The 27737-nt window shown below is 46.1% G+C and overlaps 6 protein-coding genes across 6 annotated transcripts; 1 reads left to right on the top strand and 5 right to left on the bottom strand.

Annotated features, from left to right (window-relative positions):
- Positions 1 to 200: 200 nt before the first annotated feature.
- PtA15_1A64 (uncharacterized protein) lies at positions 201 to 936 on the bottom strand (the record flags this gene model as incomplete). The annotated part of the gene is made up of 5 exons (XM_053165699.1): positions 201 to 319; positions 450 to 479; positions 562 to 588; positions 658 to 699; positions 789 to 936. The coding sequence occupies 5 exons, from the start codon at positions 934 to 936 to the stop codon at positions 201 to 203; spliced, it is 366 nt and encodes a 121-aa protein (XP_053016281.1).
- A 1141-nt stretch (positions 937 to 2077) lies between these two features.
- PtA15_1A65 (uncharacterized protein) lies at positions 2078 to 2743 on the bottom strand (the record flags this gene model as incomplete). The annotated part of the gene is made up of 4 exons (XM_053165710.1): positions 2078 to 2129; positions 2229 to 2370; positions 2468 to 2535; positions 2622 to 2743. 4 exons carry the CDS (start codon positions 2741 to 2743, stop codon positions 2078 to 2080), a joined length of 384 nt encoding a protein of 127 aa, XP_053016282.1.
- Positions 2744 to 3103: 360 nt separating this feature from the next.
- PtA15_1A66 (uncharacterized protein) lies at positions 3104 to 3394 on the top strand (the record flags this gene model as incomplete). The annotated part of the gene is made up of 2 exons (XM_053165721.1): positions 3104 to 3216; positions 3304 to 3394. 2 exons carry the CDS (start codon positions 3104 to 3106, stop codon positions 3392 to 3394), a joined length of 204 nt encoding a protein of 67 aa, XP_053016283.1.
- Positions 3395 to 11777: 8383 nt separating this feature from the next.
- Positions 11778 to 15460, bottom strand: PtA15_1A67 (uncharacterized protein; the record flags this gene model as incomplete). Its single annotated transcript, XM_053165732.1, has 6 exons — positions 11778 to 12033; positions 12126 to 12460; positions 12546 to 12698; positions 12806 to 12929; positions 12999 to 13557; positions 13654 to 15460. The coding sequence occupies 6 exons, from the start codon at positions 15458 to 15460 to the stop codon at positions 11778 to 11780; spliced, it is 3234 nt and encodes a 1077-aa protein (XP_053016284.1).
- A 516-nt stretch (positions 15461 to 15976) lies between these two features.
- On the bottom strand, positions 15977 to 22506 carry PtA15_1A68 (uncharacterized protein; the record flags this gene model as incomplete). The annotated part of the gene is made up of 27 exons (XM_053165743.1): positions 15977 to 16184; positions 16249 to 16350; positions 16432 to 16455; positions 16561 to 16642; positions 16726 to 17061; positions 17136 to 17232; positions 17324 to 17541; positions 17661 to 17806; positions 17867 to 18098; positions 18179 to 18281; positions 18379 to 18393; positions 18470 to 19067; positions 19165 to 19218; positions 19313 to 19396; positions 19479 to 19708; positions 19798 to 20004; positions 20082 to 20297; positions 20398 to 20408; positions 20483 to 20583; positions 20660 to 20732; positions 20818 to 21196; positions 21293 to 21390; positions 21461 to 21528; positions 21603 to 21726; positions 21829 to 21916; positions 22040 to 22113; positions 22194 to 22506. The coding sequence occupies 27 exons, from the start codon at positions 22504 to 22506 to the stop codon at positions 15977 to 15979; spliced, it is 4281 nt and encodes a 1426-aa protein (XP_053016285.1).
- Positions 22507 to 23212: 706 nt separating this feature from the next.
- Positions 23213 to 27614, bottom strand: PtA15_1A69 (uncharacterized protein; the record flags this gene model as incomplete). Its single annotated transcript, XM_053165754.1, has 5 exons — positions 23213 to 23350; positions 23435 to 25563; positions 25644 to 26243; positions 26326 to 26676; positions 26756 to 27614. The coding sequence occupies 5 exons, from the start codon at positions 27612 to 27614 to the stop codon at positions 23213 to 23215; spliced, it is 4077 nt and encodes a 1358-aa protein (XP_053016286.1).
- Between the last annotated feature and the right edge of the window lie 123 nt (positions 27615 to 27737).

Below are 27737 nucleotides of genomic sequence, written 5' to 3' on the forward strand. Positions count from 1 at the left end.
TTTCATTTCGTGATCAAAGTTCAAAATTAGCTTTGGATTTCAGATTGCTTCAAACATAAGAGCGTTTGTATTGCTCAGCAGGAATAAGATATAAAGAGGTCAATGCACCACTTGCGTTGCGAGTTCACGCGGGTCCACCCGGGCAACAAGTCATCCGGTTGAAGGATTGAGTGGTGGAACTTTTTTGCCTGATTATTAGATCAAAGCGATGAAAAGGAATACTCCTCACCATATGAATCGTCGAAATGAGCACGAATTTCATCCGGTTCTGTGGGTCGTGAATCTGATTTTCGCTCTTCAATCATGATCCCTTTACCTTCTACATAATTTGACAAATATCGATTATCGAAGAACATTGCGTTCAGGTTGATTAAAGAAGAAAAATGCGTTCAGGAAGGATCTCTTGGCTTGTCAAAAATGAGAGATCGCAAGTTAAATTTGACACTCACTTCTCAAGTCCCGATGAGCCTTGGTATCATCTGGAGCAATATAGGTGGAGGTTTAGAATCCTTCCTACATTTCGAGATTTGCTTGCTGAGGTATCAAGAAGTTAGAACTCACCTTTCGCCAGTGCGGCATTTTTGAAACCTGAGACAATATAACAAACATCAACAACCAACACCAAAGAAGAAATTGAAAAAGAAAAGATCGCCGTACCATCCAAATCCCTAGTTTCAGAGCCTCCTCTGCCTAAAAGACCTTCAGAGGATACAAATGATCAACAACCATTATTAATATCAAGCTGGGGCAAATTTTCGGCATCTTTTTCGCCTGAGGGAAATGCCTACTTTGATCTGCCAGATTTTTGCCACGTTTGAAAGCTCCGACATCCTCGGCACATCTCTTCACCAAAGGTTTTTGAATTATAAGTGGATGGGCTGAAATGTTGTAGTAGCTTAAGAGCTGGGAGGCAACTAAAATCTTGGTCAAGAGCATGGCTACGAATAAAGCGGCGGTTTAAAAGTGAAACGCAAAGAAAATGATACTGGGCAGGGGGGGGGGGGGGGGGGGGGGGGGGACCTGGTGGGAATAGCCGAACCAGAGCCCATGGCTATTTATTATGTTATTTGTCTTCATTCTTGACAAAGAAATCCCTAGCATAAGCAGTTGTATCAAGAAGTCGCATGAAACAAGTTCACAATTGCCTCGAAAAAAGATGAAACTTGACCTACCTGAATCTATTGGAGTTGAAGTGATACCCACCTGCCCTTGAAGCTATGTACCTATTCCGCGACATGATTATGGTAATCAACTCGCTCTCCCTTGAAGCAGGGCTACTGACCTAATTGCCGTTCTCCCCAGGCGGGGTGGTTAACACCTATTGCACTTAGCTGAGTTGGAAGAAGGGGCGCTTTGACACTAATCCTAATCCTCAAAGATAGCAGGCCAAGCAATAATTTTTTATCCAACCTGACACTTGGCCAATATGATTGGAGACAATCAAGCAATGGTTTCAACAAGAAACCAGAACCAATCTGTATTTGTTGATCCTGCGTCCTCGACCATCTTGAGAAATCTGGAAGTGGACGCGGCAAACGGACCTTGGAAAGTTTGAGGTTGTGCTGGTACTGCTACATAGTCTCGAACTTGTACACCAACTGTGTCGCGTTGGGAGAACCACGAGGAGCAATGGGCCTCACTCGATGGGTTGTGAGGCTGCACCATCAGCTTTATAGCCTGCCGAGAACGGTCTTACTGTTAACACGGCGGGTGATGCGCGGCAAGTTCTGCCCGTTTCTGCGCTAATGGTGGCCCACGGGCGCAGCTTCTCAGACCGTTATGTCAGGCGGGTGAAGTCATACATAAATTATGAACTGACCCAAGAGAAGAAGTCTGAATGCTTCAGGCCCACAAACAAAAATAGTGGGGATAGTTGGAGAGGAATCTCGAGGAGCGTTATAGATCGGAAGAGTCGGTTATGTAGTTTCAGGAGGGCCATTCTGACTCTACTGCCTTGAGTCGAGCGATCCTGTTTGGTAGAGATCCGACGGATACTTCGTCGCTGCCATCAATCTGTGGCCGGACGGCAGATGATTTAGATGATCAGGTCTACCGACTCACACCAGTCTCGTAACACTCACCATCGTAATATTGCCTTGAACTTGATCGGCCCGTCCAAGCCATATAACCTACAATTCAGACAAACAAAACAAATTTAAAAATTAGTTGTGAAGTTTCCGTTATATTTGTTGCAGTGGAAATCTACGAAAAGGCTCATGCTGCTTAACTCAGAGACATATGCCGCAAGTTCGTCTCTGAACTTCCAAACGATAAACGCCTCAGCAGCGACAAAAGCAGATGAAGAGGGAACAGTGTGAGAGCTTGATGGTGGGATAGAAGAAGTGAATTGTTGTTGTTGTTGCTGCTTGGCTTTGATAGCAGTGGCAACGTAAAATTCAACACCAGCATGAGGTTCGTTGTGATCTTGTCGACAAACGTCTTCGAGTTCATCATAATGGTAGCGGACCTTCAGTGATTGCAGGTGATTGCTGCGTGGAGCCGTCAATGAACTGATGCGTCCGTAGGTCGTGGGATCTGCGATAAAGCTCTTTCAGCGTTCAACTGTTGAGATATTGTTTGATTTTCTTACAAAAACAAAGACGTAGGGAGACAAACTGAACTTGCGAATCTCACTAGCCAGACCGTATTGGCTAAAGGCATCTTTAGAGACTAGAAGCCTGAGCCAAAGTATATACTCGGCAGGTAACAAACAACGGGTAACCATGATCCAGCGTATTATCATAGGCAGCAATTGGCGGATCCTGCAAGAAAAAACAAAACGAAGAGTGAGCACGTGTCATCCAGACACAAGCTGCCAGTGGTTGCTTGCTCAGAGACAGAAGGAAAAGCGGACGACTGACAAAACATTTCTCTAATGAACTCGCCAAGCTGGCTGAGTTTGACACGCCGAGCTCCAATCAACGTCGCTCAAGTAGGACGACTGGCAGGACTTCAAAGTTAGTCTTGCGGGTTGCGAAGTCTACAGACCCAGAGAGCAAATCAATTCATTAGACAAGGAGTAAGTTGTGCGTAGGAGTAAGAGGAGACAAGTACATACCTCAAGATAGCGGTTTGAGGGAAAGATTCATAGATCGGTCTGGCGATGCTATTATGCTCGATTGGATTCCCGGAGGTGCCGATGTTCTTGCAGATCCTCGGAACCCGCTACAGCTTGCTGAATGCTGATCCGAAGTCCGTCGACCGACTGGAAGCTTGGTCTCGTCCGAGCTTAACAAAGCCTCTCTGGAGGAGAGCCCCGCAGGGTCTTCGGAGGCTGAAGACATCCTCGCGTTCGATCACCAGCTGCCCAACAGCCAATTCATCCGTCTTCACCCGGCCGATATCCGTCCGACGGCGCATCGAGAGGGCCAGTCCACTTCACCGGTTCATCTGAGGCCAGGGGATGTGACCGGTTTAGGATTGGCTTAACTGGTCGCCATGGATGACATGGATGATGGTGTTTTTGAGCCTCTCCGATCCAAGCCCTTCGGACCCCCCTCCAGAGTCCAAATCAATTACAGAGGGAACTATCACCGAAACCATACACATACAAACGTTCTTCCCTCAAGTCAATACCCCTCCAACCAAAGCATTATTTTATTTGGTTCTTCAAAGTCTAAGGTTAACCAATTGGGTGTTTTTGTGCAGAGCAAAAATTAACCGCTTTCATGCAACGGAAACCTGGCCGCAGAGCCTGTTAGAGATTCACAGAGTTTTCCTCTTGGAAAATTCCAACCGCATCTACGCCACTCAATTGAAGTAGATCCTACTGTAGGCAAAATACTTAATAGTACAAGGAGGATTGGGGATTACAGTTGGTGAGGGACTTGGATGGATACATCCAGGAAAACTCAATCAGGATGATTGGAAGACATCATTCTTTGAATGGGTTGTTCAATCTCTGGGAGTACTTTTCCAATAGATCCAGTGGATTCTTGGGACCTCTCAGATTGAAAACAAGAGGCTTGGATGCAAAGAAAACAAATCTTTAGAGAGAAAAAAATGCTCATGAGAGATAACCAATGTTGACACATATAGTCAATAGAAAGTATGACATATGCCTACAAGATTGATTCTAACAAGCTAATTTTTTATTATGATGATGATTATGGTGATCATGATGATGAAAAAAATCAAGAGAAAAGCAAATCCTACCCCAAAGTGGAATCAATCACAAAAAAAAATAAGCATGATTTTGCAAAAGATGACTATGATAAGTGAAAGGATTTCAGAAAAGATACCATTTGGCAACATGATCCTTCAAATTTGAGATCCATGGATTCTGGGATTGGTGAATCACAACACAAAAAATTCACATCATATTTGCAAGGTAAGTATAATTTTGATAACAGAATCTCATCATATGAAGTGGGTATCAAGGCTGATGTTGTTCATTGGAAAAAAAATCTTTGTAGAGCAAGGTTTGGAAGACATGGAAAATTTCCTGGTTGATTTGACAAAATCAATCCAAAAAGATTGTATTGAAGACATTCTTAAGGAGTTAAGGCCATATCTGACAAGAAAATTTTTTTTTGGTGTTGAAGATGTTGATTTAATTCAGGAAGATGCACGCAAGAAAGCAAATTTATTACATCAAGAAATGGGGCTTCTTGAATACAAGAATTTGAAATTGTTGATGCAGAATCTACAATTAGAGGCAAGTATTAGACAGCTCATCAAGATAATCAATTTCAAAGACCCACGTTGGTTTGTCAGGTGTTTTGGCCCTGATTCCTGAAGAACTGTTGGATTCTGGGATTCTACAGTTCTTCAGGGCCAAAACACCTGACAAACCAACGTGGGTCTTTGACATTGATTATCTTGATGAGCTGTCTAATACTTGCCTCTAATTGTAGATTCTGCATCAACAATTTCAAATTCTTGTATTCAAGAAGCCCCATTTCTTGATGTAATAAATTTGCTTTCTTGCGTGCATCTTCCTGAATTAAATCAACATCTTCAACACCAAAAAAAAATTTTCTTGTCAGATATGGCCTTAACTCCTTAAGAATGTCTTCAATACAATCTTTTTGGATTGATTTTGTCAAATCAACCAGGAAATTTTCCATGTCTTCCAAACCTTGCTCTACAAAGATTTTTTTTCCAATGAACAACATCAGCCTTGATACCCACTTCATATGATGAGATTCTGTTATCAAAATTATACTTACCTTGCAAATATGATGTGAATTTTTTGTGTTGTGATTCACCTTCATTTTCCTTAGCTTGGTCTGGTAATTCAATAGATGCAAGTTGTGGGGTTTTTTTTTTTGTGATAAAAATTTAAGCTTTAGTTCACACACATTTTTCTTTTGATCAGTAACTTTTTTTATAAAACTTACTGACTACTCTCTTATCTAAGTTTATTAAAACCACAGTTTTGCCAAAAAAAAAAAAATCAAGGGTTCCCCCTATATACAAGCAATCAAAAAAAAGAAAGTAAAACAAGCTAAATTAATGAACAAACAAACAACACAAATCTTAACTGAAACATATCTACAAAAAAAGCAAAGGATTTAACGAACTCCCAGCCTGTGACATGCCACAGGTGAAAAGAGACCGGTGTTAACCCGCTCAGCCTGGCGCAAGTGCGTGGGGCAAAAGTCGGGGCTGCAAACCCCTCAGCCGATTGCAAGTGCAATTAGGGAGGGGGAGGATCACCACCAGTGCTCTGCAAATGCAAGAGCAGGGAGGATCACCTGGGGCATGAACCTTGGTGCAGTAGAAGGCCCCTTATATACTGAAGAAGCTGTGATTGCAGAGCGCACCATCATCACCTTGGCCCAGAAAGCCACAAGCCACTGTGCCCGTTGCCAGGTGAATACAGTGATTCCTTGCTTGTATGTACAGCCCCTCTCACTACCCCTAAGCCAGTGCCACGGCAATCAACAAGGTACATACCAATCTGGCAGGGAGTCGAGCGCTTTGGGAGTCTCGCCAACTGCTCTGTCAATTTTCTTCGCCTAATACAACCGGCCTTTGTGGCCTTCAATCTAAAGCCGCCTGCGACCACCACCTCTGCGATGCAATCCGCGCCCGCAACATATTCCCGTCTGCCACCAATTTCAACTTGGCCCATCCCGCCGTTCTTGTCAAGACCTCTCTCAGAATATCAAAAATTCTTCGCGCTCCATTGACCACTTGCTCGGCATCCCAACCAAAAACCCACCTGGCCCATAATCTCAACTACCTCAGCTCCATTGGCGCTGGCACAGCTGCTGCTTTCATATCTTGTCGTAAGTCTCTAGAGGCCTTCAGTAGGTTGATCTTGTCGGTTCGGGTGGGGTACATGATCTCAAACTGAAGCTAATTCACCCTTTGTAGGATCACTTCGGTCTAGAGCGGCCGACCGGCTTCCCAGTCAAGCAACATCGAGGGCTTGATGGTCGCCCACTCACCGGCGCGCTCCGTCGACCGCAAGATCTGCTCTATGCTCGCAAACTCGGCCGGGAACTCCGCGAGCCCAAAGATTTTCAACGCTGCCCCAAATATCTCCCCCATGCATCCCGCTAAATGCTCCCGCAGGCCTCCGTCTTTCACCATCTCTGAGGGCGCCATTCCACCGGACAGGATCAAGGTCGGTTTCATGGAAGTACTGCATTTAGTTTTTTCATGTTACATCTTCTTGTCAGTCCCATCTGATCTCCTCATAGATCTGCGAAGGGGTCTGATGGACTGACTTGATTTTTAGTTTGTGCCAACGAAGGATCTGGAGCTCTCTTTCGCCATAGATCTTAGCGTCGTTGATCTGGCCGTGCCGAAAAAGTTTGGCGTGGAGCTTGAGCCGAGTTTGCGAATGGAGCGCAAGTTGAGAGGCGACTGGAGGATGGGGATGGTCGAGATAGGGCCCGATACTGATCCGCGTCCATTGGTTATGTCTGACTCAGCCCGGCTGCAGCTGTTCAGCATTGACGACAGTCACGGCGCTGAGGATGAGGACCTGGGGGTGTCTCTGACAGTGGGCATCCTCGAAGCCGATGCCGTTTTGGATGAGCACCAATGTCGGAGGATGGCGGCCGTCGTTGGGTGTTTTCAAGAGAGGCGCGAGGAGAGCAGGGTCATCAACCGGTCGGCCAACACCTTTGTGCAGAAAACCACAAAATCCCAGCCGGATCTGCGTCCGGTTCCAGTTCCACTAGCGGGCCGAGCTCGTCGGCCCGCTTGACCAACTCGAACACCCGCGTTGGCCGGACCCTGTACGTGCCATATGTTTGACTCGAGATCTTGATGCCCTCTGTCTGAAAGGCTTCTTAGTTCGACCGGCAGACAAAAACACCTTCGCCTCCGCCTCGGGCCCGTGTAGACGCGATCCGTAGAATGCACCCACTGCTCCCGCGCCAACTGCGCATATCAATCAACCATTCAATGGGTTGTAAGTTTCTGGGATAAGGTATTTACATCTTCTTGATAAACAGTGTGTGTGTAAACTGACCTATGAGTATATTAGTCTGAAAAGCTACAATGATCCACTGGAAAACATTCCAGGCGAAAAATTTCCTTTTGCCTACCCTTGGCCTGTTGCTTCTCAGCTTGAAGATAGGCCTGGTCAAACATCTAGCAAAACAGGATATGAATCTCTCTCTCTCTCAGACCGATCTCATTCCCAAAATCTTCATCACAAATCAGACGGGGTGCAGAAGGCATGAGTCTCTGCTGGGCTAATTAGGTGCTAATTCAACATGAGCCCCAGATGGAGATCAACAAAACCCAACACCATAGCATTCACAAGAGTTGTTTGAACAATTTTTTTCCCTAATATTGAAGATCCACAAGGATCATTTGTATTGTCCTGCCACCAATACTCCAATTAGCTAAGGGCAGGGAATTGATTGAGAGCACATCAGTGACAGGGCCCAATACACCATGAGATTGTGAATTTCATGGTTCACTTGTTAATTGAGATGATGAGCAGTTAAGCAAAAGTTGAGAACAACTCAACTTGAGGGTCAAGTATGATTGGGGACAGTTTGAAGTGGAGATCTACAAAAGAATGCAACTCAAACATTTGGAGATCATATCTTTGGGGTTTTGATTTGGTCAGGGGGGGCTGTAAAGGTTGGACCCCTGAAAGTGCAGCGGCGTAGCCGCCTTGAACTCTAGTTCAACTGATAGAGAGACTTTTCAATCTGCTTTGATTGTGCGTGAAGTTCCTCGTATGGTTTGTTTCCATATACATCTTCAAATTGACAAAAAAAATCATTGAGCTAAATTCCAATATTTCAATCTCAGATTCAATGAATGCCTTGTCAAAAGTCTGCTTACTATACATATATTCCACAACCTTCTTTTCAATTTCATAAAATCCATCATTGATTTCTTTATCTTATTTTTTCCATTTGATCAAGTGTTTTTCAAGAAGAATTTGTGATCAAAAAATCAATCCAAATATCTGTTCTTGAAAATTTGATTCTGATCAAAGAAAAAAAAAATTCATTGTGTCCACTCACCTTTAATCAATGCAAGATGGTCACTTTCATTTATTATTCCTTGTCTATTTGCAAATTCTTGTGTGTTTTTGTAAAGGGACTCTTCAATGGAAAGCCAATTTAAGAAATGATGTTTTATGAGTCACAATTGGCATTTCAAATTTCTTGATTTGAATTGAATAAATCCTGCTTACTTAGGAACTGATAAAATTCTCTGAAAGATGGATCATTCTTTCTCTCTTCAATTGGAATCTCTACATGTTTTCATATTTTGATTCCATTCCAAGAAGATATTGGAATGTCAGAATAAGGAAATTTTTGGTGAGCAGGATTCAGGAATGAGAAATGAAAAGACAATTATGTAGCACTTACGCTTTGAGCCATCTTGGGCCTCCCGGGCCAGGAAAAAAGCTGGTGAAAGAAGTCAGAATTGCTTTTTTTTGCTAAATTATACAATTGAAGGAATGAAGATAAGACTGCTCACGGATTTCACCTATGACAGTATCATGATATAATTTTGTTTCTCTGTTATCTTCAGCAATTCCAGCTTCTTTCAAGGAACCAAAAAATTGGTCTTCACCATCCATGGATGTATCAAGTGTCAATTTTGAATGATCCCAAAGTCAATGTTTGAATCAAAAATTCAAAATTTATATTGTGAAAGCCTACTTACCAACAAGCTCAGAATATATTTCTTTTTTTCGTGAATCTGAACTTTGCTCTTCCAACTTAATTCCTTTATCTTCTGTTTTTTGTTTTGAATATCAATTCATCAAATTTAATTAAGAGAGTTTCTCTTGTATTTTCACAAATGAGAGATAGGAATTCAATGTTACACTTACTTCTCAAATCTGGATGAGCATTGTGATAATCTGGTTGTTAAACATTGATTATCATAGATGAAGGGTAACAATTCTTTTTGGAATTTTGGTGGTGTCAAAAACTGACCTTCTGCTTGACCAGAACTTCCAGAACCTGACAAATAATCATCATCAACAATTCACACCAGAAATAAGGAATAAACTGCCATTTTACTCCATTCAAAACAAATAAAATAAAATAGAAGAAAAGATTGACATACCATCCAATTCCCTGGTTTCCAACCCTCCTTTTCCTAGAAGGACTTCAGAGGCTAAAAATGATTAAGAATTATTATGAAAATCAAAGCTTAGAAAATTTGATACCATTGTTATCTGAGGGAAAGCTGGCATACTCTCTGGGTGACCAGCCAAATTCTTGCTGGCTTCTAAGGCTGAAATTTCCTCACCACATCTCTTTACCAAAGCATTTTGAGGTAAAAGCGGATGAGCTGAGATGTTGTAGTAGCTTAAGAGCTTGAAGGCAACTAAGATCTTGGTCAAGAGCATCACTGTAGTATGAATGACACAGCTGGAGAAATTATTGTTTGAAAGTTGAAGTTGTAAGATAATGATACTGAGCAGTGGAATAAACTGGTGAAGAGAGCCAAACCACAGAACCAATGGGCTATTTATAATCTTATTTTCCTCAATATCTCCCCTGAAATAGCGTGCTAGCACCAACACTGGGTCGCTACGCTAACCATAGCGGTTAGCGTAGCGTAGCGCAGCGCAAATGCGCTATTTTTTAGCGTAGCGTTAGCGCAATTGCACGCATATGCGCTAACTCTACGCGCACGCGGTGCGCAGCTATTTTAGCTGATAGCGTAGCGTTAGCGCAGATGCGCGCAATTGCGCTAACGCTAAACATGTAGGGCGCAAAAGAGCGCGCGCTACGCTGCGCTACAGCGCCTTTAGCGGGAAAAAAGGGCTTTTTTTCCGCTAAAAGCGCTGTAGCGCAGCGCAGCGCAGCGTAGCGACTGTAGCGGCGCGCTAACGCTAACAAAGAATTGGCGCGCTGTTAGCGCCGCTGAAAATTAGCGCAGCATAGCGGCGCTAACAGCGCGCTAACGCTATGCAAGATAGATGGGCGCTTTTTGCCGCTACGCTAACGCGTAGCGCTGAAATAGCGTAGCGTAGCGTAGCGACCCAGTGTTGCTAGCACAGTAAAATGTTTCACACTTATGTGCTTTTGACCTGACAAGGTAGCCAAGCCTTTTGTCCATGAGACAATCACAAAATTATATTGACAATACACAAAACTTGGTTCATCTATCTGACCAAATGTGAGTTTACTTAATATATTATGACCTTGACCTTGCAAGTTGCAGCTATGTATTCCCTTATGATAGCAAATTAACACAGTATTGGTGTTTTTTTTTTTTGCAGGGATACTTTGAAAATTTGACTGTATTCCCCAAAGCATTTGGGCCAAGAAGTTTCTTCCCATGTGACTGTTGAAAAGTTGACCTCAGAGAAACAAATCTCAGATATATGCAATCTGAAGTTTACTACAAATACATATGTCCTTGACCTCCTTGAGACAATTTGTAAAGTTAGAGCAGTAAATTGACTTGGGCAGACTGTTTTTCAAGGTTTCATCAGTTTAACTTTTGACTTTCAGCCAGACCTTGGAAAGTATGAGGTTAACTTGTATGCATGTACATAAGTAATCCACAGCGACTCGAACAAACTGCTACGTACTGGTAGTAAAATCCGGCAAGCTTTATCCACCTTGTCTCGGCCCTTGCTTTTCCTCAAAGGTTGTACAAAAAATGGAGGACTTCCCATCAATCTACAAACCCCTTCCAGACCCAGATCTGAAGCAAAGTTTGCAGGGAAAATCTAGACTTTGGGGCTCTGGGAGCCTCCCAGATCCCTCCTAGAGTGCGACGGGAAGTGGATGACTTGCCTTCGGATCTGCATCCTTCCCAGATTTCAATTTACACACCCCAATTCTTATTTTTGGCAAAAATGAATGTGTACTCCAAAATTACTCTCGCCAAAGCCTAAAGGTCATTGAGACAATCGAGCCATGGCCTCGACAAGTGACACAACTGAAACCTATCTGTTTTTGGAGTTGGCGCAGCAAACAGACCCCGCCAAGTACCGTACATACATATGTAGTAGGCATGTCCTCCGCAACGACTCGGAAAAACTAGTGCAGTATGTAGTCTCTCACATTGTGCATTAACTACGGCATTTCGATGGGACAATGTTTGCCCTAATCGAATAGGATTCGTCGACTGTGGGTGTGTACCATCAGCAGTAACCAATCTGCCGACCAAGCCGGTTCGGCCGGTGACTCGGCAGGTGATATCCGGCAAGATCTGTACATTTCTGCGCGTTTGCAGCCCCGGCACGCAGCTGCTCGGACCACTATGTCCGGTCGTAGCGGAAGTGCTGAATTCTGGACTGTCTCAAGAAAAGATACCTGAGTATTTTTGGTATGAGTAGGGTCTCAAGACGACCAACAAAAAGAGAGGGAACAGGGTTAAAGATTAGAAGAATTGATTGGTTTCAGGAGGACCATTTTGACTCTCCCGCGCTGAGTGGAGCGATCCTGTTCGGTCGAGATACCGACAGAGACTTTATCGAAGATACCAATCTTCACCAGACCGCCATCAGTCTGTTCGCGGACGGACGCCGATTTAGATGATGATCCGGTCTGCCGACTCACGCCGATCTCGTACCGCTCGCCATCGTACTCTTGGTCTTCCTTGAACTTGATCAAGCCTTCCAAGCCATACCTGCAATCCAGACAGAGAGAAAGAATATATCAGAAATTGTTATGGTTATGTTGATTGTAGTGGGGATTGGAGGAAAGGATGATGCTGCTTACTCAGAGACAAATACCGCCAGTCCGTTTCTGAACGTCCGAATGACGAACGCCTCAGCAGTGACGTAAGCTGCCGGAGAGGGCTCAGTGCCAGGGATTGATCGTGGGATAGAAGAAGGCGATTTTTGCTGTAGTGTTTGCTGTTTGGCTTTGATAGCAATGGCAACGTAGAATTCAACACTTGCTCGCCCAGCTTTCTGGGCCGCGTTGTGCCGCTTGTTGATGTTGGTCATGATCTTCTCGACAAACGCCTTGGAGTTCATCGATGTTGGTAGCGGGCCATCAGTGATGGCTGCGTGGAGCTGTCGATGAACTAACACGTCTGCATATCGTCGGATCTATAAAAAAAACTGTTTCAGCATTCAAACATTGAGATATTGTTCAAGTTTATTTTTAGAAAAAGAAACACATGGGGAGACGAACTGGACTTGTGAAGTGAGTGTAAATTTCACTAGCCAGACCGTAATGACCGAAAGTATCTTTAGAGACCGAGCCTGAGCCAAAGTACTCCGCAGGTAACATACAACGGGTAGCCATAATTCTAACCAGCGTATTGAAGGCAGGAATTTTTGGATCCTGCAAGAAAAAAAAACCAAAACAAGTCATCGAGATAAAGGCAGTCAGTGCTTTCTTGCTCAGATAGAATTCTGTGTTATGTATAGAGGGGAAGCCGGACAACTGACAATACATTTGTCTAATGAACTCGCCAAGCTAGCTGAGCTTGAGACGTCGAGCTCCAATCCACGTCGCTTGAGTAGAACGTCTTGTAGAACTTCAAAGTTAGTCTTCGGCGGCGGGTTGTGACGTCTATAAACCCCCAAAGAGAGTACATGATTTTAAGAAGCGAGTTGAGCATAGGAGGAAGGATGTGATTACCTTAAGACAGCGGTCTGAGGGAAAGATTCATAGATCCGTCTGGCGACGCTAATGTTGGCGAGCAGCATAAACTCCTCTACCAAGCTATTTGTTTCCCTGGATTCTTTCTGCTCGACATCAACCGGATCGCTGGACTCTGAGGAGCTCATGTGGATCTTGATTTCCGGGGAGGCCAAGTTGAGTGCGCCGTTGTCCATCCGGGCCTTCTTAAGCTGAATGGCCAACTTATTGAGCAGCCGGATCGACTCCGAGATCTCGTCCTTCAAGCTGCTGTCATCCTTCCGGATCTGTGCGGCCTCATAGGTGAACGCCGCCTTGGATTTGATCACCGACTTCGTAAACCGAACCGCCTCGATCTTGCTGTCCTCCTCGCGCAGCTCCCAGATCACCGAAAACGCTAATCGCTCAACATCCGGCCTCAATGAACACAGGTTGGTCCCTAAGAGCGACGGAAGCATGTCGATCCGTTTGTCGACCAGATATACTGTCGTACCTCTTGAAGCTGCTTCAACATCCATCGGCGTATCAGGCAAAACGAAATGAGATACGTCGGCAATATCTGTTTAAGGAAGAGAGCCGGGGTGAGCTAAGCTTCAAGGAGTTATTCTCTAGAAGTAGGTTTGCACAAAAAAAGAAAACATGAAGCTTGACCCACGAACGCCGACTTCAATGTTACCATTGGCTAGTCTCTTTGCGTGCAAAGCATCATCAATATCTTGACAGCCAGGCGGGTCGATACTACAGACCATCAGATCCCTGAAATCCTCGCGATTATTCCACAAGGGACTCGAGGAGGATTTCTCAGGTACGACCCACTTGTCGCCAGCGGCGGGTAGACAGTCCAAGATGGCCTTTCCAAAGGGGCGATATGGGATATCATGCTCGAGCAAGAGACTCTCCTGTTCGGTGTCCTTGGACTCGACGATGCCGAGGGCTCTGACGAAGTGGCCCTCGGGGTACCTCGAGCTAGGCTCCCAGCGATCGATGGAGACGAGGATTTTTTGGTTGGCCAGGGTGGATGCCTGTCTGGTCCGGATCCGGATCTTGGGCACCGAGCGGGAGAGGGGCATGGCGAAGACCGCATGGGCCGAGAGACTCGATTGGAGGGCTGAGATCGGGATCGAGGCCCGGTCGATGTGACAGACGTATGGCCTCCAGTTCCGCTTGATCACCCCGACCACTCTGCCCGTCGGCTGGCTGTTGGTCCCTGGGCCAGCCTTCTTGACCGTCTTGGAGATCGTCCTCGATTCCTTCTGTTCAGCTTCTTCTTCTAGCGAGGAGCCCGCCGATTCTGGGTCCGGATCCTCTGCCGGACCCGCCGCATCCTGCTCGACTACGACATCGTCAGTTGAGGATTTCCATTCCTCTCGGGGCAGGAGCTCGACTGCCACCACATCGCCATCGATCGCTCGGTTCATCGACTCTCGCCCGATCAAGAGCAGCGGCTTATCGAAAGCATCGTGGAAGATTGAGCCTTCGAGGTAGTTGTACGGGTTGGGTCGGAAGGTACCCTGGAAAAGATGACCTGATTGGATTCCGCTCTGTAGTTGACCTAACGGGAGATACTCCTGATAGAAATTGGATTTAGTTTTCTCCTTCTGGGCATTGTTCGGGTCATCTGATTCGAATGCTGAGCCAGTACTAGCAACCAGATCGAGGAGGAGCTGGGCTGATTCCTGTGCCATATGCTCGACATACTGCTTGGTGGTCGAGGCCAGGATGTGCTGCTGATTGGCTTTGTCGAAATTGGCCCGATCGTCGGTGAGCAGGACAACATCGATCTTGTGGGCAGCGAGGTGGGCCTTGTACCAGGTGCAGACCTCGCGGATGGCACGGTCGTTGCGGTCGTTGATCGACTCCTCCGGCTCGCGTCGGACGTGGGTATCGAATCGGCTCTCGTTCCAAAAGACCCATCCCCGGATGAACCTGCCGGTGGGATCGGTCTCGTTGATGAGGCTCTTGAGCCGGTTGAAGATCGGCAGGGAGCGGTGCCGGACCTCGTCGAGGACGGTCTGGGGGACGATGAGGTCGGTGCCAAAGCTGGCGGCTTCGAGCAAGTCGATCTGCCTGAGGACGACGTTGGTGTCGAGGACGAGGTAGTGTTTGTTGGTGAATTTGCGATGGCCGGTCCGTGCGCTCTGGCTCAGCAGGAGTACTTTCCTTCGTTTCTTGGTGCTCTCTGTCTCCTCGATCTCCATCCGGTCGGCCTGGCCAGCGCTGTCTTGAGGGTGGCGGTGTCCATGGCCGAGTTCGATAGCCGAGAGTATCCGTTGGCAGTCTGCACAGTGGCTCGAGCCGCACGGGATATCGTTGCGGAGGTAGTGTTCCCTGCACAGCTTCTGTACTTTCCCGCGGTTGGTCTTCCTGAGGTACTGCTTCTGGGTCACTGCCTCTGCGCCATAGTGTTCGGCTGCGTTCTTGGCGAGGTTGAGGATGGTGATTGGCGGGTGAGGGTGGACCATCTCGAAGCGTTGCTGGTGGGTGGTGCTGGTCTGAGACGGGCCTCCACTGCTGCCGCTGTGCAATCCCAGGCAGAGGGATATCCGCCAAACTGCATACAGAACCCCACATGGAGATGTGCAACTTTTTTCAGATTTATACATCCTTCATGGAGAGGAGAGACTATAGCTACTACAACTGGAGAAAAAAAATACACACACACAGCAGACTGTATATTCAATCTATATCTCATCAAACCAGAAACAAGCAGAAAAGAAAAGAAAAGAAAAGAAAAGAAAAGAAAAGAAAAGAAAAGAAAAGAAAAGAAAAGAAAAGAAAAGAAAAGAAAAGAAAAGAAAAGAAAAGAAAAGAAAAGAAAAGAAAAGAAAAGAAAAGAAAAGAAAAGAAAAGAAAAGAAAAGAAAAGAAAAGAAAAGAAAAGAAAAGAAAAGAAAAGAAAAGAAAAGAAAAGAAAAGAAAAGAAAAGAAAAGAAAAGAAAAGAAAACGGGTTGAGGGTTACATAGAGAGATGAACGCTTCTTATTCAAGGCTACGCTTCTGCAAGATGTGCAATACTTCCCGGTGGTCGTTGAGCCATTCGGGGAACGTCTTCATCCCATCATCAGCCGATTGAGGGTACGTCGACTTGGCATTACTCTTGGTCGGAGTCGTGCTCGTGTCTTCGGCTGGAGAGCTTGCCAGTTGGCGTTCCAGTAACCAGTTCGAAAACGCGATCAACGAGCCATACCTTCAACAGCCCCAGTCATCAGCTGGAAGACTAATAGAAACGCAGGGTGTGTTGGCTAACTGACCGATATAGGTAATTGGTGGCTGCTGTAAGGATCTTGCGTTGTTTCTCACTGCCAGGCTCGGCAGCCTCGGCTCTAAGCTTGAAGTCATAGACTGCCTTCCGTCTGAAGAGGAGGGAAGACGGGTTTTGTTCTTCATCAATCCCCGTGACTCTCCAGCCCTTGAGACTACTAAGCGATACTCACAGGTTTTGAACCGAATCCATCGCACTGAAGTGTCATTGATCGAGCAAAGAGTGTTGGATGCATCAGCTTCCAGTCCTCCTTTTTGTCGCAAGATTTCTGACAGGCTGAAGAAAAAAGATGCGAACTCACTCGATTGCCCGATCTGTCAACTTTTTCGCTAAGCGGCCGTACGGAAGGACGCTGATCAAGCTCAAGATGATTTTATATTCGCCTGAATTTCCGATCATCAAGATCAGCTGATCAAGGTGATTCTCAAAACTACCGTAATGATGAAAATGTATATGGTTCACTGACCTTCCAGGTATGGGTTCACCTGCGGAACATCCCACGTGTCCCCACCAATTGAAAGAGTTGGCGAGTGCGGCGAACCCGGCGCGGGTGTCGACAGATCGGCTGAGGCAAGCGACGATATGCTCCCCGTCCGTTCAAGTCTCGTAGTCTTGTTCATTTTCAGGCTGTTGGCGACCAGCATGGCTGCCACCATCCCGGTCGTCGTTCGACCCCGGCCCATCTGACAATTAAAGACCAGGTGGGCCGCCAGTTCCTCCTCTGGGATCGACTTCAAGGCCCGTGTCACTCGCTGTTCGAGTCTCGAGAAGACCCCTGGAATCGGCGCCTGTTCATCCGTCACTAGACAGTTCAGCAAATTCGTGTTAGCGTTTTTTTGATCACTCTCCACGATTTGCTATCCATGATCAGCTTACCGGGTAGACGGGCGTAGTCGACGAGGAAGCCTTCATCTTTCATCAGATTAAAGACTTCTCGGGGAGTCATGATCTGCTTCTGATCAACTATTTCCCACTAAATATTTAATTGTGGACCCGTGTTAGATTGAGCGCCATCAGCAACTATTTCTTTTTTATGTTATCTTTGTGAACGAGACTGAGCTTACGACAGCAGTCACGATGAATTTGCCGTTCTCTTCCACTTCATCATGTAACAAGATTCTCCCACCACGATCAATGATTTCATTCAAGACGTCGTTCTTCAACGCATCTTCCATTCCTTCAACAGCCGCCGCAGCGACCCCGGTTGTCACCACATTTTCAAGCGGTTGATCGAACAATCTAAGCACATGGGGTCTACCCTGAACATATAATACTGGTTCCTCTATATGAAGTGTTATAAACAGCCCCAATTAGGACGGGATGTGAATCAGTCACCGTTTTACTGACAATCTCAACCGATTGTGAAGTTGCTGACCAGCTCAATGGCCAAAAATCACTCACCTCTCATTGACGTCCAATACACCATCCGTTTCATCGCACCCATCTTTTCCAAGCCACGCCGAAGGCCATCCACGGTAGGCATTCCAGAGCCGAAAATTGATTGATCGCCAGCTGCTTGTTGACCTTTAAGGCTTATGGGGACTTGCCTGTAGAGCCATGCACTTAAGCTCCGACATTCTTCCAGGTCGAGAGCAGTGATTGATTACCTTATATTAGGGAGCCCTTCCACCCTCATCGGAAGGGTCATCTTTTGCAAACCAACAAAGAAATCCGACTTCAAGATTGTCTGCGCTGATAAAATAATCCCCGACCGTCGAGCTACAACGGTCTGCTCCTCTTCGGTCCAATCTCCTCCATGGGAGGCAAAAGTACCGAGTTCTAAGGGAGTCAGCGCCTGGATCTCGGCGCCGTTCAATTCATCTAAGAGCGTCTTGAATACTGAGCCGTGGGATGTGGGGAACTGGTGGTCAATGACGGATCGCTGGCAGAATATTTCAAAAACATAACTCTCTTCTAACCTTGGTGTTGCTGCCAGAAAGCTTCGAAAGATTTGTTATTCTGAAGTTCCCTCCAAGTGTCTGCTTTTGTTTCATTCAAGTAGCAAGCGAAGATCAACAAAAACTTCAAATGATAATGATCAGGGAAAGGCCCAATTGAAATCAGCATCCGTTGAAAAAAAGCTGCATTGAAACCGTTGAAAATTTGGAAAGGACTTTACTGCGTATCGACGTAGCTGTTGCCGAAAACAAATATGAATCAGATTGAAGTGCGCAGAGTCTCTCTCCAGCTCGAAGAAACAAAAGACTAACGTTGGAAAGACCTTTTTTGGTCTTTTTCTCCTTAGCTGCCGAATCGTCACCACACTTCTCCGCATCCAGTCTACAAACTTCGATCGATTCGATCAAATCATACACGGCCGAGCATTTCTCGATAGCAGCATCTACTGCAGTCTTGATACCACGTCCATTCCTCATGACTCTAATCAAGTTGTTGATCGTCTGGTAGGACCATCTGCTTGGCTTGCGATTGTTGACTTCTGCAAACGCGAACTTGCCGCCGCCATGTGCCAACCATTGCTGAATTAATAGAATACAAACACACGTTAGGGTAGATCTCCCTCTTCCCAATTGACAGTTCACGATAAACGGTGCGTCCGGTTCCGCATCTGAGACGATCCCGATCAAATCTTTGATGTCCTCGAAATCGGGAGCTTTTTCTGCTGTGATAGGTTGGCGTCTAAAGTCCAGCTTGCACACATCTGCAAGTGATTTCGATTTTTCGTCCATTAGCTCTCGCAATGTCTTCACTGCACTCTCCGTTGCCGTCTCCCACACCCCGATGACTGATCCGTCGTCGGTTTCTGTATGTAACAAGATTCTACCGTCAAAAGCCCGCAACTCCGCCAAACTTAAACAATAATCAAGAGTTGATTTTGTAAGCTATAGGTCCGGTCTTCTGTTATACTGAGGAAGAATAAACGTGATTGAAATGACTTTTGACTAACATATCAGACTTCAATCGATCCTCGAGCAATTCAAGTCGAGGACTCGAAATTCCGCTGGTATAACCAAAAAAGCCGGGTCAGTGAAACTGATTTTTTTAATCTTCAGAGCTGAATATACGTTTGGGGCCCATTGAGCAAAGGGACTTACGCATATGATTTCAGGTTTCGAAGTCCCACAGCCTCAAGCCTCAAAACATACGGGACTCCATTGATGTAAATTAGAGGTTCCTCACTGTCGAAAAAACAAGGGCAGCCTTTAGCAGACGTTGATTTTGCAGTTGATCGGAACGGCGACCATATGTGTTTTCGCTCACCGAAGATTGATCCAAGTAAGCCGTTGTGCATTTTTATGTTTTTTCCTCACGTCCTCGATCACTCGCTCGATTCCTTCTTGAGTGGGCTGAGAGAGCCCAAAGAGCGCTACGTCGGGCACTTTTCGGAAATTCAATGCGCCCGGAATCACTCTGTCATCATGATGGAATTGAGTGGGCCATTGATCGCTCTTTAATATCAATCCTGCCCTTAGAGTGATTCCTCGACGAGTCTTTATAAGTTGCAAGGGGAATTTACGATCAATACACAAGTTAACCAGTATGCCAATCTACCGTTGAGAGTCGAATCACTACAGCTTACGTCAACCACATGGTGAGCCCATTCCATCCCAACAACTTCGCCACCAGCCCGTTCCAAGTCATTGAAATTGAGCTTCATTTCTGCCGTAGTGGCCAATGTTCCCACATGACTTTTAGAGAGGGAAGTAAGGTCATGTAGAGGGGCGAAGATGTATTGTCGAGAAGTCCGTCTGAGCCGAAGGATCATGTTCAAGATTTCGCTCCTAGTCTAGAAAACAAGAATGGGAATTGAGCACTTGACCTTGTCCTCTTTAAGCAATGAAACAGCTGGAGATTGGGACTAACTTTGAGCCACGGAGAGAATGTGTCTACAAAGCTCATGGGAGGCTCATTGCAGTAGCCTGCAAAAGCAATCAGAAAGAAGTATCTTTCCAAACCTGAAAGTGCTTTTCGTAGGTAATGATTGCCTGATGTTTCATCAGGCGTAGCCGAGGATTGGTCGGTGGTAGCCGTAATAGCAAATTTGATGCGATCTTCTAAGATCTCATCTCTAAGGTTAACCTATCAAAACATAAAAACGCCTCCTCAGCTTTCGAAACTCCTTGTCAAAGCTCCTTGGGTGTGAAGCACCCATAGGATGGAAGCTGAGTTTGAGGCTTACGACATCATCACCTGTTCTGACAAATCCCTTGATAAGCTCAGAGCTTTATTCTATATGCCGGATGATGAAGAGAAATAAACTCAACAATGATCAACAACCATATCCACCAAGTCTTTTTCGAGATTTCCGCGGTCCAAGATAGACACTAAAGACAACACGATATCGAACTCGCCCGATATGCCCTTCCTATTGCCGAGAGATGAGCTGTAAGCAGATGATCGAAATCAAAGAATGGATTGTGCAGCACTCAAAAGGGACTCGCCGTAGGTTCTCCAATAGGTTTGGCTGAGTGGTCAGCAGTTCCATGACTGAGTGTTGGCTGGCCGTCGGCAAAGCTAAGAATGACCAAAGACATTAGTGTTAGTCGATTCACTTTAGTTCAGGCACTTATCGGAGGAATGGAATAGGATCACGACCTACAGCGCTGCAAGAGCTGCATCAACCTTAGCAAGCTTCTCGTCCTGTGCTGCTGTTCACCAAGTATTGTGAGGGCCTTGATAGCCTTAAACCCCGGACCGAAGCTTCCACCCTCGGGAAGGGGTGACGGGCAGTTGTCCATATGCGTTTCCCCAGGAGCCTGAGCACTTTCCAACCCAAATAAGTCCTCCCCACCCTCTTTGATAACCTGTCTGCGACGCATGATGATTGCGGCCGACATAGCAAATGTGGTCCGGACAAGTCCCATCCCACAATTAAAGATCAAATTGGTGGATGTGGGTATAGTGCGAAGAATGGCTACATATCGATCAAGATAGGAATCTTCGGGAGCCTGATCATTTGCGATTGGGATTCTGTAGTACTAGTGGCCAAAAAATGAAATGTTTTTGGGTGATTTTGATTAATTCAATAAGCCATCAGGCTAGTAGAAACAGCACAGGGAAAACACCGATTTTACCTCGACATGATAACCCTCAGACTTGACTTCCTCCCACATCTCCCGAGTCGTTTTGACGTCGTCAGCCGTAATCCAAGTAGGTAAAATATCACCTTCCACTAAGACATTGTGAGCAGTCAACTAAAGCTGTCCGCATCGTATTGAAAAGCTTGGACATGAAGATCGAACCTGTTTCATCATGAACTAAAACTAAGCCACCATATTTCTGAGATTCTTTGATAATGTCTGTTTTCAATCTGGCAAAACGAAGGGGGGAAAATCATTAACTGCTCGAAGTTCGGCGCCCGCATACTCAGAGTATGACAATCACCTCAGCTCGATGGCTTCGATGTTATCGGCATTTTCACTGCTCGTGACGCATTGAGTTGGCTTCACAGAGTCCCGCAAAACAAATGGTCTAGCAGACATGTAAATTACTGGTTCCTCCCGAGTACCTTGGTTATAAAAGAAAAAAACATACATGCTACATGTTAGATTGATTGAGATATTGGGACTCAACGATCTAAAGCAAAAAAAAAGTCTCAATCGGCACTTACAGAACCACACAGATTTCTTTCTCCCGGCTGGGTGTGATTTAAGGAAGGCCAAGACGGTTTTAATTCCAGCTAAGGTGGGCTGAGCAGTCTGAGAGGAAGGGCATAGTTTGTTAACCTTCGACTGGGAAAACCGTATGTACCAAAATGTCCGGGAAGAGAACCACGATGCATTCTAACTCAAAAGACAGGGCAGGGTTTCTGAAAGACGCACTCCGAAAATATTGTATGAAGCCGATCGAAAGTTTGGGGCGCCTTGCAAATGATGGGTTAAGGACTGGGCCCGACCTGCGAAGGGAGAGTAAGTTAGCAGTGAAAAGAATAGGGCAAAGCAGGAGAGTCAGGACTTGAAATGGATGAAGACAGACCAGAGGCAAAATAATCGGTCTTGAGTAGTGAGCCACGATTGAGAACTGAGCCCTGACGAGACTTGACGACGCCATTAGCTATGTTGTGGAAGTGGAGTCGATCGGGGACAGCGGAACTTGAGAAGGTAGAACTGAAAGGCTGGTAGGATTGGGGTAGCTGGTTAGATGCGAGATGGCTGATCGAGGCTCGGGACGAGGAGGTCCTGGGATGGTGGGTCTGGGTCTTTGGAGGAATTGAGCCTGTGGGTCGAGAGTTCTTCCCGGTCGAATGAGTCGTCGATCTCATTGGAAGAGATTCGGGGATGTTTGCCATCGTGAACGTTCGCTCAAAGCAGAGGGCAATCGATGTGTGTGCTCTATGATGTCTTCGGAATCAAGTTATTCTGGCGATGGTTCCGCTGCAATTGCTGATTTGAATCTAATAAAAAGAATAATGCCAGCGTGTCAGTTTGTCATCAGAGAACGCAAGGACGCAGCAATAGGAACGAGGAAGCAACATACTTGGTAGTTTGCCTTTGGTTGAGTCTGGTCACTCAGGAGTGGTAAACCCTCAACCGACAATGACGTCATACCGCCCAAAACCCCGACACTTGGAGCTAGAGCGGTGCTCCACCGGAACACCCTGCAAGGAGAAAATCATTCCCCCTTGAACGAGATTTCTCTGCGTGAAATACCAAAAAAAGTCAATGATGAAATATCAGGCAGAGTCTATATTTGCATCGATTTTACACCCAACATCATCCTTGATCCAGGTTAGAAGGAACTTGTTGGCCCGTGTGGAAGGGAAGACCCAATATATTTTGAGTGTGTGACAGAGAAAGGGATGCATCACAATAACATTCTTCTCCCAGAAAGTTTTGCTTTCGGAGTATGTTTACATGTTGAAAGTTCAAAATAATATAAAAACAAAGATCTCGAAAAAAAAAATCAATTAGATAAACCTTTGCTCGAAAAGCAAACTGGCTACAAATAGTTTAGACGGATGATATAATAACACCATAAAAAAAACAGGGGGGGATCTAACTCCTATCGCGTAACCAGCTCAAAATATTCACATCACCACCAACACAATCGTAAACTTTTCTGAGAGGGAACCGGAACAAGTTACGGGCGACGGCCAAGCGTTTCGTTGGCAAGAACCCCAAACAAGGCGGTAACTGCACACATCAACTCACATCAGTTAGATCAGGACCTCATCCTTTTTTTTTTGCTGAATCGAAGGAGCGGAAAGAGGACTCAACTTGGCCAATCGAATTGTCAGACAGCCCGATCTCCTCTAGGAAGTTGAATTGAACATGATCTTTAATATCCTCAGCTGCTATAGCCCCGGGTTTTTCCTTAGAAGGCCCAGAAATGCTGTCGAGAATCTCGGTAGAGATCTGGATGAGGTCGTCAATCTGTGAGATCCGATTGCCGTCGAGCAAGAGTTTCTCCAGTCGGAAGTGTGGCGTGCTAGCATCGCCCGAAGGATGCCCGGGGATCTGGTGGAGCTTGAAGAGCTCGTAGAGGCCATCGAGGCTCTCGAATTGGTTGAGACTGAGGTCCAGGGTTTTCAGCTTGAAAGCTTCGAAGCCTTCGATGATTAACCTGATGATCGGGCGAGGGGACCCAGAGAGGAAGTTCGAAGCCAGGTTTAACTCGACCAGCTCTGGGAGCTTGATCCCCATCAGCGAGCAGACATGGCTATCGAAAGTGTCCGAAGATGAGTTCGACAGCCGGTTCCTCGATAAATTCAACACTGTCAACGTCGCCCCAAATTGGGCCATGATCCCCCTCGGGAAACTGCTCAGTTGATTGTGGGATAGGTTCACTAATTCGACATCGATCTTCAGAGCCGACCCGTTGTAGTCCATAGAATCTTCTGACAGCTCGGTCAGTTGAAGCGAACTCATGTTGAGTGAAGACGTCTTTGGGCTGTGGTGTTTGAGCAACATCGTTTCAATCGGTTTCGGCGCAATGTCAATTCGTTTTGAGGATGATGACGATGATTTTCCCGTTCTTGCGTCTTTAATTTCTTCCGGCGACGATTTCGACTCTTCATCTTCCGGTAAAGGCTTCTCTATCCCTACCGCCGCACCAGGAGCGCTGTCAGCGGGCTCGACAAGTTTCGGACTGGATTGAGCGGTCATCATCTTGACTTTCCGACGCCGTCTAGCCTCATCGCGTAGGAAGTTATTACCGATCATCACTTTCACCTCTCCCGGCCCCTGTCCATGGTGGATGACGACCTTGACCAATTCTCGAGGCAATCCCTCATAGTCAAGCCTTGGCAGACGGGGGCAATGTCGATCAAAGAAAGACTCCAGGGGTTCTAAAGAATCAATCGCGTTGTGAGACAAATCAAGCTCAGCCAAGTGTTCGAACAGGCCATTATTTTCGTTATCTAGCTGGTCGTAATCTCCTTCTAAATCAAACCAAAAGATCCTATCCGAGAGCCCGCATCCACAAAGGTTCAGTTTGGTAAGTTTCTGGAGGTTTCTGAGGTGACTCGAGACATCGATACAATCTCCTAGTAGGTTCCTGGACAAGTCCAGCTCCATAACGTTCCTCGGTAGCTGAACGCTATCCGGTCCAAATAAGCTACTGGTGTTGAATTTATTGCCGCTCAATCTGAGCTTCTGAAGATTAGGAAATGGCTGGACATCTGCTCTGGCAGTCGCAGCTCCTTCTTCGTGCATGAGGGAACGATCAGATTTGTTTGGGTATGACTTTGATGGTGAGGAAGGGAATTGGTCGCAAAACTTCTCACGCTCAAAACTTGATTCAGTAATTATACTAGGCTGGTCCGTACTATTGAAGCTCTCGTCCATGCTGTTAAAGCTTTGGTCGCCCCCCAAGAATTCATTTCTGATCGGTGGAGGCTTGACTGCATTGGCCAATTGTTTCTTTAGGGTGGGTTGCCAGTCTAGCGGCCAGAGTCGAGTGAGCTGGTTCTTGGAGAGATTGAGCTCTTTCAGGTTGACGAGAGAAAGGATCGGAACTGGGAACTGGCCAAGTTGGTTGGACGACAAGTCTAAGAGTGTTAGATTAGTCAATAGTCCAAATGTGGATGGTAGGCCAGTCAGCTGGTTGCAATGGAGATCACAGTTTGTCAAAGCCTCGAAACCTCCGAATTCGTCGTCAAGTTCTATGAGCTCGTTGAGGGACATGTTGAGGTGGATCAAGTCGACAGTCTCGTACCACGCCACACCACTCGTGACTCTCTCCTCATCGTCGAAGGAAAACTTAAGATCGACTTTCTCCGACTGCTTGGGATCAGATGTGTTCGAAGGTCGGTTGGATGGATGAAAAATCGAAGTGTGAGATAATAATTTGTCGTAAACTTCAGCCGGGACTTTCGAGAGCATCCTTGAGGCGACATTTAATTTGCCTGTGTTGTGTGTGAAAGGTGAGATGAGGGTCAGAAGAAGGTATTATGTATCTCCACAAGTCAGTCAAAGATTAACATGCCAGTTTTTTGAGCTTTTTCAACGGCTTTTTCAATTGGCTGGAATCCCCATGGATCTAGGGCCTCAGTCTGACCGGCGACTGAAGGAAGGGCAGGAACTGAATTGCGATCAGGCGAGTTTGGAGCGGTTGGAGGTTTCGGACGGCTTCGCTTAGCTTTGGCCAACATTTCACGAAATGCTTGCGATGACTTGGCAGAGGTTTTCGGGCTTGGTTCATGCGTTACATCAAGGTTTGAGCCTGTTGCAGTTCCCCTATTCGCTGCGGGCTGTGATTTGTTCAGTGAGCTGGAAGCACGGGAGAGTGAGGGTGTAGATGAGTTGATGGAACGCGGCTTGGATGGGGTCGTTGATGAGGTTAGCTTTGAGGGAGTGATCAAGGACGACTTGGATGTAGTGGCCCTTAATTTTGGAATCGATTTTGTAGGTGTGAGAGTTGATGAATGTGATGATTTAGTAGTCCTTGATAGTTGGACTGGTATGACTGGGGCGTTAGTGATGATTTTTGATGATTTGGCAGTCTTATCAGAAGGACGAACTGAGGAGGTCGAGGAAGAAACGGAGGATAGAGATTTCGCCAATGATGATTTACTCGTAATCGATGCTGTGGAAAGAAACACATCAAGTAAGCTAGTGTAAAATGCGAAATCGGTGGAGGCGGTATCTTGAGAGATTTGGAGACAGACCACTTGGTTGATGGATGGAATTTGGTATTTTGGTACGAGGGGGGATAACGTTAGATGAGTTGCCATGAGGGAGGTTCGAGCGGATCGATAGTGGATTTGGTCTGAGTGATGGGATATTCGAGGAGGATAAAGTGGAAGAAACGCTCTTGCCCTTGGAGGGCTGACCAGTCGATGCAATCCTTGAAATTTTACTGGAATTAGTGGGAGGTCGAATAGAATTCTGACTGAGTGGCTTTTTTGAGGTTAACTGATGATTATGGGGTAAGATTGGTTGATGTTCGATTGGGGTCTTGATGGATTTGTTTCCCAAGTTGTCGGTCCCAGTCGAGTCGAAGCCACTTGATGGCTTGTCTGTAGTCAGAATAGCTTTGATGGTCAATTTAGCTGTACTGATGTTTGGTTTTCTTCCAGTGAATTATCATGTGCTCACCCTCATTCAATTCATGGCTATAAGCAAGTGGGGGATCGACTGGAGTGATACTCAGGCGATCAACTGGCGCTTCGAGTTCATCCATGGCTTCTATTTCGTATAGTGGTTCGGTTTCAATCAGTAATTGATCTTCGATTGAAACTTCCGGCTCGGCCAGCAGATCTGCTTCAGAAAACGGTTCGATTGAGGGGGCTTCTAAGTTTGAGGGGGCAGTTTCGGCTAGCAGCTCATTTTCAACCGTCAACAGGGCTGCTGGACCGGCCATTAGTTCGGATCCGTGCAATGATTCAGCTTGATTTTTCAGCTCAAACCTGTTTTGCAGGGTTGTATCATTCGGCGGTTGCTCTTGTCCAGATTCGCTTTCCAGTTCATCTTCCATCGACGGTTCTCCCAGCTCATCTTCCATCGACGGTTCTCCTAGCTCATCTTCCATCGACTGTTCTCCTAGCTCATCCTCCATCGATGGTTCAGCTGTGATGAGTGATGCTTCCGCTTGGCTTGCCAGCTTATCGTCGGTCGTACGTTCAGAATCAGGTGGAGATGTATTTCTTTCGGCCAATGAAGCTGCTTCAGTCATTGATGATATTTGTTCAATCGATATGTCAACATCAGCTAGGGAGGAAGCTTCGGACGGTGTTGTGAGTGAAGCCAAGGGATGGAGTCGGCTTTCGGATTGAGCCTCGTTAGTGGGGTCTGGTTGAGATGGTTCTGTCTGCGTGGTTGTTCGGTTTGGTTCTTCTTGTGATGATGATAGCAGTCCGTCCATCTTGAAGTGTCGTGCTCGAAACTTGGAATGGAAATGGTCGAGTTGAAGCAAGGAGCTGCCCTGGATTACGTCACTTTTACCGCACATTTGCATGTGTCAGTTTATGCAATATCACATCCCTTCGTCAGCGACATCTAGGAAATACAGCCATTCCGAAAAAGCTTGGCTTTGTTGGAAGGAATTTCCACCCAAACTTTGTCTTGGATTTGCCAATAA

The sequence above is a fragment of the Puccinia triticina genome, chromosome 1A (assembly GCF_026914185.1).
Source record: "Puccinia triticina chromosome 1A, complete sequence".
In the NCBI taxonomy this organism is placed as follows: domain Eukaryota; kingdom Fungi; phylum Basidiomycota; class Pucciniomycetes; order Pucciniales; family Pucciniaceae; genus Puccinia; species Puccinia triticina.